The sequence below is a fragment of the Saimiri boliviensis genome, chromosome 2, assembly GCF_048565385.1.
Source record: "Saimiri boliviensis isolate mSaiBol1 chromosome 2, mSaiBol1.pri, whole genome shotgun sequence".
Lineage (NCBI taxonomy): Eukaryota > Metazoa > Chordata > Mammalia > Primates > Cebidae > Saimiri > Saimiri boliviensis.
Window position 1 is genome coordinate 229,213,692 of NC_133450.1, and position 9,206 is coordinate 229,222,897.

General features: G+C 42.9%; 1 protein-coding gene across 6 annotated transcripts in view; it reads left to right on the forward strand.

Annotated features, from left to right (window-relative positions):
- NTRK2 (neurotrophic receptor tyrosine kinase 2) overlaps nt 1-9,206 on the forward strand; it is a 352,403-nt gene that overhangs the window by 336,647 nt on the left and 6,550 nt on the right. For all 6 annotated transcript variants that reach the window (XM_003941128.4, XM_003941127.4, XM_074395485.1 and 3 more), the window contains one exon: nt 8,930-9,088. In XM_003941128.4, coding sequence (XP_003941177.1) covers nt 8,930-9,088 — 159 coding nt within the window. The remainder of the gene's footprint in view (nt 1-8,929; nt 9,089-9,206) is intronic.

Sequence of the window (9,206 nt, forward strand, 5' to 3'; positions counted from 1 at the left end):
ACATATATATTGCTCCTGCTCTCCTGGTTGCCTTTTCTCATCACCTTGGTAGTCTTTATGACTTTTCACCATCAAAGGGTGCAACACTTTTGTCTCAAACGCTACAAGTTAGATGGTCTCTTGGGTTCAAAACATAATGCTCAGGAGGTCATAAAAAGCTCAGTAGCATTGAACATTTTAAAAAGGCAGTTTGATGAAATGTACATCTTTGGAATGTACAATTTCCCATTGCTGAGTCATGTGTAAACACAGTTACCTCACACCAGGCAGCATGGTCTATTAGAACTTTCCAAGGGTTTCATTCTTCCATCGATCCACTTGGGAAACTCCCTATGAAGATTAAGAGTTACTGGGGAGCAGAGCTATCAGGGGGAGGAGAAGACCATGTTGTAACTATCTAATTTTACTTTATTCTTACAATGAAGTATCATTGTTTCTAGATCCAAATGTAATTCTAAAACTTCTGTGTGATTTTAGCTTAATGCTATACTGAGAGAAGATATATTTGCTCCTCATTAAAGCCAAACATAAAATAAGATGAAATTACAATCACTTCTAATACTAGGAGTCTTTGGCTGTTTAAATTATATACAGTACACAAGCAGGGGACCTTCCCCTATGTCATGGGGAAAATGAAACCCATTTGGGAGGTAACATGGGGCAACATGGAGTCCAGGAAGCCATTCTGCCCCTGTATCCACCTCACTAGGGAGTGCCAGAGTCTCCTCACTCCCTTAGCCACTACCAGAGAACCTATAAAAGGGCAGGGAGGGGGTTGAGGGAAGAGATTGCGCTAAGGTTTGCATTTGAAATGAACTGAATCTGAGGGCTGCTGTAGAACAACAGCAGGTTTTAGCTGTTTGCTAAGCTCTAGAATGAGATGGTAATAGGAAGCCACCAAGAGTTAGGAAGGGAAGGGAGTGGGAGGATTGGGTCTTCACTTGGGAATGTGAAGATCTGATAAAGGGCCACAGATTTGTATTCTGGACCAGAACGTCCCACCTCTGTGTTCAGAGCTGTTCTTGCTCCCCTGAACTGTGCCAGAATCAGAAGGGAGGGATGAGCAAGGAGAGTGTTATGAACTGAATATTTGTGTCCCTCAAAATTTATACATCCAAGTCCTAACCCTCAGTATGACTCTAACTGGAGATGTAGACTGAGGAAATATATAAGGTTGAATGAGGTCATAAGAGTGGGGCCCTGATCCGATAAGATTAGTGTCCTCATGGGAAGAGGCATCTGAGAGTTCTCTCCTGTTCTTGCTTTCTCTCTCTTCCCTCTATGTGAGGACACAGTGAGAAAGCAACAACCTACTAGTCAGGAAGAGAACCCTCTCCAGAAACCAAATTGGCTGGAACCTTGACCTTTAACTTCTAACCTCTAAAACTGTAAAAAAACAAATTTATGTTGGTCTGTGGAACTTTGCTGTGGCAGCCCAGGCAGACTAAGACAGAGAGCCCTTCCCATCCCTGCAGCTGAGTCCATGTCAGACTTGAGCTAAAATGCAGAATGCCAAACCTTTGGAGAGATGGTCTTGACCTAGACTCTCTACTTCCTAGCTATGTGCTCCTGGGTCGGTTCCTTGAGACTCCTCATCTCTTACGTTGGGATAAAAGAACATGCCTGACCTACCCCACAGGATTAGTGGAGAATCAGATACATAGAATATCTATAACAGCTGAGGTTTGTTGTACATTACTGTGTGCCAGGAGTTGTCCTAAGAGCTTTGTTTATTTATCTTTAAGGAAGGCTCATTGAAGTATAATATTCTCATAGTATAATTCACTCTTTTCAGTACACTGTTCTGTGAGTCTTGGCAAACAGTCATTTAGCTGCTGCCACAACCACGAGGTAGAACATTTCCATCACCCTCAGGCTGCCCATGTGCCTTACCAAAGCAAGTCCTCTTCTCCTCTTCTTTCAGCTACGTAGTTTTGTCTTTTTAAAGTATCATGTAAAAGGAATCACCTAAGGCTTTTGAGTCTGGCTTCTTTCAAAGAAAGAAATTTCTCTAATATCTGCTCTTCACAACAATATTTAGAATTTAGCACAATTGTTATAGACTGAAGAGCTATGGAAATGTTATGAAAAGCACAAAGTGTAGACAAACATCAGGTAGAGTTATCATCACTTCTGTTATCATCATTATTTCACAGCAGAAAAAAATACAGTCAAATCTGGATGGAAATTTTGTATCAATTTGCCTTATCTAGAATCCAGGTGTCAGGAAATAGCCATAATAGCCCTGTGATCTGTCCCTTCAAAACAGATGATAGTTTGCCTTATTTCGGAAGGACCAATATTTAATGATGTAAAAAGTATTTGACAAAATATTATTAGCATTAAAGCCTAGCATCTCTTCTCTTTGACTAAGTAAAAATACTTAGCCTTGAAGTTACTAAGTCATTACCTGATGTCTGTGACCAGATTGAAAGATGTTCTAGGCTGCAAGTAACAGCAGTTCCAGGAATGGCAGTAATCAATTTCCAGTGCACAAAAGAGGGAGATGAACCTAGTACCAGCACTCCTCCTGACCTGCCCTGAGCTGTGTTCATTCAGGGGTGAGAGATGAGGCAGAAACGCCTCAGTTTCTACCCACAAAGTATCCCGTGATTCAGTAGCCATGCACCCAGAAGCCCCTTGTGACTCTTTGTAATAGGAGAGTTCTCATCTTCCTGGATGTGGCCATTGTCCGAGCACAATGGCTCCAGGTTCTTCTCCAAGGGGAAGATTTTGTGGACATTGTTTCTTTTTTCCTTTTTCTTAAGATGGAGTCTTGCTCTGTCATCCAGCTGGAGTGCAGTGGTCTGATCTTGGCTTACTGCAACCTGCACCTCAAGGGTTCAGGGTTTCTCTTGCCTCAACCTCCTCTGGGACTACAGGTGTGCAGCACCATGCCCAGCTTATTTTTGTATTTTTAGTAGAGTAGGGGTTTCACCACGTTGGTCAGGCTGGTCTCGAATTCCTGACCTCGTGATCAGCCCACCTTGGCCTCCCAAAGTGCTGGGATTACAGGCGTGAGTCACTGCACCCGGCCCACATTATTTCTTTCTCCTGCTTTTAAGCTCCTATTACAGATGCAACATGTAATAAATAAATAAGGTCTAGCTATTCCTTAAAGTTTACAGCTTTCATGAATTTTTAAGGAACACATCAGGAAAAACTGCTGAAACAAAGCAATGGAGCATAGGGTGTGATGAGGAGGTCTAGGAGTCCCTTCAATATTTAATGCAGCCAAAAGCCTCTGACAACTAATCATCTCTTAATGGGGCTTGCCCTTTGGCCCACAAGTTTCTAAGGGACTAGAATGTTTGGCTTCCAAATAAGTTATCACTCACTCACTGAGTAAATACCGCAAGCTGAAAGTGGCCTCCCAGGCATCATTGGTCTTTGCTAGTTGAGTTTAGAAGGTCCCAGATTGGCATTACTCACCTCTAAATCACTAGCAGCTTCAAAACCAGAGAGGCATTTACTTTGGATCTGTAGAAAGGCTCCTATCTACCAATATGCCTCTGAGAAGCACAGAAGGGAGATGGCAGAGGGAGATGGAGTTTTGGTGGGGTATGATCACCCGGGAAAGTAAGAGACAAATGAGAAAGTACTAAATGCAACATTGGCATTTGAACTGGGACTGGACAAGTGAGATTTGAGAGGAGATACATAGGGAAGTAGGAATGGACAGGGAGGGGCAGAACGGAGAAGAATGAATACAGCAGGAGAAGAGAAGGGAAACAGATGAGGACACATGGATGATAAATGCATTTTATAAGAAACCCTGTAAAAAAACAAATTTATGTTGGTCTGTGGAACTTTGCTGTGGCAGCCCAGGCAGACTAAGACAGAGAGCCCTTCCCATCCCTGCAGCTGAGTCCATGTCAGACTTGAGCTAAAATGCAGAATGCCAAGCCTTTGGAGAGATGGTCTTGACCTAGACTCCTGTCACCTCCTCTCTCGTCTCCCAGTACACCTGGGAAATGAGCGGTGCATTCCTCATTAACTTCTACCAAGGGTAACAAACAGCAAGTCATGGGAAAGAACCTAGCCTGTCAGCATGAAGAGTGGATGGATAGAGAGCTGTCTGCAATACCATTTGGTCGCCAATTCATGTTTGCACTTGCTCAGCAAGTTCCTTCATTTTCCTAAATTCCAGTTTTCCAATTTCAAAAAATCAATTGTTCATTAAGTCACAAACAACTGAAATTTTTCACGATTGACAACCTAATGACCAGAGTGTGTACTTTGAATTTATTGAGTAAGAAAGAAATTTTGTAGTCAAACTGATTAGATATGTCCATTCTGATTTAAATATGGTAAAATCGTTGATTTCTAATGCAGGACGTTTACACCAAGGGCCTTTTAGTATTTTCTTCAGGATTTATCGTCTTGAAATACCTTTCAAACAGGTAGATTTAAAGAATGTTTAGGCCTGGGTATTTTAACTAGAACACAGTTGTTATTTTTGTTTTCAACCAGCTCTTTCTCTGTATATCACTATCAAAATTATGAGGTGTCATAGAAATCAATATTAAGGTTAAAAGAACAGTTATTTTCTTGATATATTTTTTAAAAAAGAATCCATTTTTTTTTTCAACTTGATTCATTTTAGGCATAACGGAATTTCTTTTTGACTGCTGCCTCAGACATTGTTCTGATTAACGTTGCTGGTTTAACCAAGTTGCGATTTGCAGCTCTGATGGTCATCTGGTTTTGTAAAGTTGGTTTTTTTTTTCGTAGTTTAACTTCCTTCTTTAGTCTCTCTTAATTTTTTCCAGTCTCAGAAGAGCTGTGATACTAGTAACTGTCTTTAGAAAAATACCCACTTCTATTATCCATAATGAAGTCTTCCTAGACTCCACTCCCAGACGTAATAGTTCCAGGTCTGCAACAGGGACACTCCCCGTCTACTGTACAGGTGGCAGACCAAGACAAGGGGTTTCTTATACAACTTAGACAGCCCTTATACTCCTTGTGAACCACAGTAGATTTGGCTGCATTTTGAGAAGTTCTGAATTTCTTATTTGTAGCGTCAAACCGGTGAGACTGTTTCCATCCATCTGATCTAATGCTTGGTTCTATCGAGCGTTTATGAAAATGACTGGAGAATAAACAGAAAGGTGGTGAAGACTGATCTCTTTCAAAGAACACATGTAAAATTCCTCCCCCAAATAACAGCACTCACAAGGAACCCACGGAAGACATGGTGTGTGTACCAGCCTGTGCCGCATCCCCCACCAGACAGAGCTGGTTCATGTTTGTCCCTCTGGAGGCATGTGACATGTTAGGCAAAGAAAGGAGTTCCTTTTGTGTTCCCAGAGCCACACTAAGGGCACTAGAACCATCCCTGAGCTGCATCAGGGAGGGAGAGTCTTTTCTTGAAGTGGTGGGACTTGAGCTTGCCTTTCGGAGACCTTTGAGAAGTAGGGAGAAAGGGAAGAAGATCAAGCTTTCTAAGAGTCATGAGTAACTTGGCCATGGTGGGAAGCCACCTAAGCTTGCTGGCTGAATGCAGGGTGTGTGTGGAGACTGGAGAAAGCAGAGCAGCCCATCCGAATGAATACAGAATGTCTAATGGGGAGAGGTTTGCTGTGTGGCTTTAGGTAAACTACTTAAACTCACTGACTTTCAGGGGTATTACCTGCACTATCTAGGCAAGTCGATGTCTGCTCTAGAGTGTAACTATTGAGTTCAAGTGAGATACTGGAATAGAAATTCTTTGTAAATGGTGAAGACTAGTGTTGGGGATGATTATGGTGGCACCGAGGTGGCAGGTGATTCCAGAACCACGGCATTTTTGTGCTGAAAGTAACCAAGAGCTGCCCTTATCCTTGAAATGTTACCAATAAAGACAGAAGCCAGATCTGAGGGTACTTGCTCAAGCTGGTTAACAGCAGCACAAGAACTAGAATTCCAGTCTCTTGGGTTGAAGAAAATAAAAGTTGCAAGTCCAAGTCAACTAAACCCAGTTAACTCTCCAGCTAACTGGGTTTCTCATCTTGCACCAGGTCAAGCTGGTGAGTTTAGTGAAGACCATGAGACCCGATTCCACTTAATCATGGGAGAGCCCCTGCGGCCCCACAGTATCTCAGGTCATCGAGAGCAGGAATTCTGACTCCCAGTGTCATTCTTAGGATCACATTCCATCTCACAAATATTTAAGCAAGGGCATGAGAGCAAGTTGCCAAGTAGTATGATACAAAACAAATGTCTCATTGTGTTTGTTGCTACACAGTGTGTCGTTTGTGTGGTCCCCAAACCATCAAGTGACTGTGACTAGAATGTGACAGTAATTTGTGACAACAGTGACTTTTTTGGGAGAAGGGTCTATTTTTGTGACATGCTCCAAAATTCTGAGAAAGGGTTGCAAAAGAAATATTCAGAAATGTACTAAATGGGCTTAGAAAACTTGTGAACCCTGTCTGAACTTTATTATATTGTCCCACCACTCACCCGTTTGACATCCGAACAAGGAAAGCATTATTTATAACAGCATGCGTGAACTCCCAGAAGGGATTCTTGAAAGAATTAAAGTGAAAAAATCTGTCACAAAAAGACAGCAAGCAGAAAATAAATGATTAGATGAGAAAACATGTAAATCAAAATGTGAATCTTTTTTCCCCTCTCTCTTCTTTAGAGGAAACAAGAGGTTTTTCTTGGCCATTACCAATGCAAGATAGAGAACCTGTTATAGATACTGGTTCTCTAACCTGCATTGCAGAGCAATGTTATGCATCTTAAGAGGTCCCTGGAAAATGCTTGCTGTGTGGATGAAAATGGTCTGTTACAATGTGTTCAGCTCCATCCTATCTGCATGACTTGCTGGAAGTCACCCCAGGCAAGCTTGGTCCCATAATTGCTGGGAGCAATTTCATCTGTAGGCTAGAGGTGCCACCCTGAGTCCTGATTTCTTTATGGTGTGCTCAGGCAATTAAATGACACTGGCCGTGTATAGACATTTTCTAAACTATGTGGTACATTCCAATTATGGTTTCAGAGAATGACAAGGAGACTGGAAATGCTTTATTCTAGGGGTTAACAATCTTTGAAAATGTGTGTGCCCAAGTGCCCAGCCTTTTCTGGCATATAAACAGAAGAGTCGTTTGCCCAGCTCTGCAAGGTGGCAGCAGCATCCCTGCATGGCCCAAAGCAGTCCTCTCCCTGGCACTGCCATGTGGGCTGCCCAGACCTGATGGGATCATTCTGCCCTCATACCGCAAGGCCTCTGAAGCATCTGGAAACGTCAGGTCGACTGCGTATATCAGCGGATTCCCTCTCCCAAAGTCCTGGGCACTTGGGGATCACAGAGTTACGACCCGGGCAGATATTCACCAAGCCAGAAATGTGCTGAGATAGCTGCACCCATATTCACCACCCACACCCTTTCTGGTTGGTCAGTGTCTGAGCCACACTGATTGTAGGTTCAGTATCAACCCTGAGAGTGACTGTTGCCATCACCTTTAGACATCAGGTAAGGCCACAAGAGAAGTCTCTGTCCATTGAACCCTGATGACCTGCTGAAGGAAGAGTGAGGAAATCTAATGCCAATGGAAGCCAACTTAGCCTCTGTGAGTTTTTTGTTTATTAAAAGCTGAATAGTAAAATGGGTCACCTGAGCCAGCAGTTTTTATCTCTGTCAAATTTGGATGCATCATACAGAGAAGAATGAAACGAAACACCCTCCCCCTTTTGTACTCTTGTACTTTCTTTGGTGCTAAGAACCTCACTGGGAGTCACCAAGCATCTTCGACATCTCTGACACTTCAGCTCCTTGCCCTCTGGGGTGGAGAAACATTTTTCAGGCACCGTTAGTTTATTTTCTTCCTTTAATAAATACTAACTGGATATTGAGAATTAGAATTGAGCAGAAACCCTGTACCATGACTCTCTAAACTTGGGACCCAGAATTGTTACGAGAGGTCTAATATTCTGCTGTAGGATAAGCCCACCCGCTCTCAGGTGGTAGGCATGCCATGTAGCCTGGTGGTGCTGGGGGATTACCAGGATGAAAAGTGGAACCTACCAGCCATTGGACTACTGTGCAGAAATCAGTTCGTGGGTTTGAAATCAGGCATCCCTGACAAACCTGGAAAAGAGATTCCTAACTTTCCTCCATGAAGTGGGAAATCATATACAAGTTTACTTTGTCAAAGAGAGTTTTATTTGCCTGTACTGATGCTATTGCCATCAATGCTCCAGTCTCAGTGTTTTCATTAAAATGTATTTAAATTTCATTTAAATACGTTTTTTAAATGTATTTAAATGTACTTATTGATTGTGGTAAATAATCTAAGGAGCAGTGCCCTGTAATAGAGGAAAGTCCTGAGCTTAGAATCCGAAGACCTGAGTTTTTGTGTCTAAGCAATTTGAACCTCATTGCCTTGTCTGTAGAATGAGAATAATATGCTTGACCTGCCCACCGCTGAGTGACGGTGGAGGGGTTTGAATCAGCATCATGCTGACTTACACGAGACCTTACAGCAGAAGGAGGCTCTGGCCTTGCTGAGGAAGTAGAGTCACTGGTTGGTCATTTTGGATGCAGAGCCCCTCCTTGTTCTCCTGGTCAAAGTGATCTTGTTACTTGGAAGATTGAGTCATCTTCCTAGCAGAAAGTGAGTGTGTGTGTGTGTGTGTGTGTGTGTGTGTGTGTGTGTAGTTTTATTTATCCAAGGTAGTCATCTACCTAATCATCATCCCTGCTCCTATCTGGTTTTGAGAGAAAGAATTGCAAATAATAATTTTTAAAATGATTTTGATCACTTTTTGCCCTCTATCTCTGTTGCTTGAGATTATGAAGCAATCCTATATCCCTTATGTTTATAAACAATTAAACTATAAAGTGCAAATAAGGAAAGCAAACAATGTCCCCCAGCAGCTCCCTTCCACAGCTGGTTTCAGGGTGACTGATGCCCTCTGTTGATCCCTTTCTCTCCAGGTCGGTGGCCACACGATGCTGCCCATTCGCTGGATGCCTCCAGAGAGCATCATGTACAGGAAATTCACGACGGAAAGTGATGTCTGGAGCCTGGGGGTTGTGTTGTGGGAGATCTTCACCTACGGCAAACAGCCCTGGTACCAGCTGTCAAACAATGAGGTGTGCAATGGGCCTGGCCAAGACCCTCCAGGGGGCTGAGATCGGCATCCATCGGCCGGGGCCTTGTTTTGGGTTGGAAGGCCATATTAGGACATGATCTTATGGGGCGTTTTGTTGA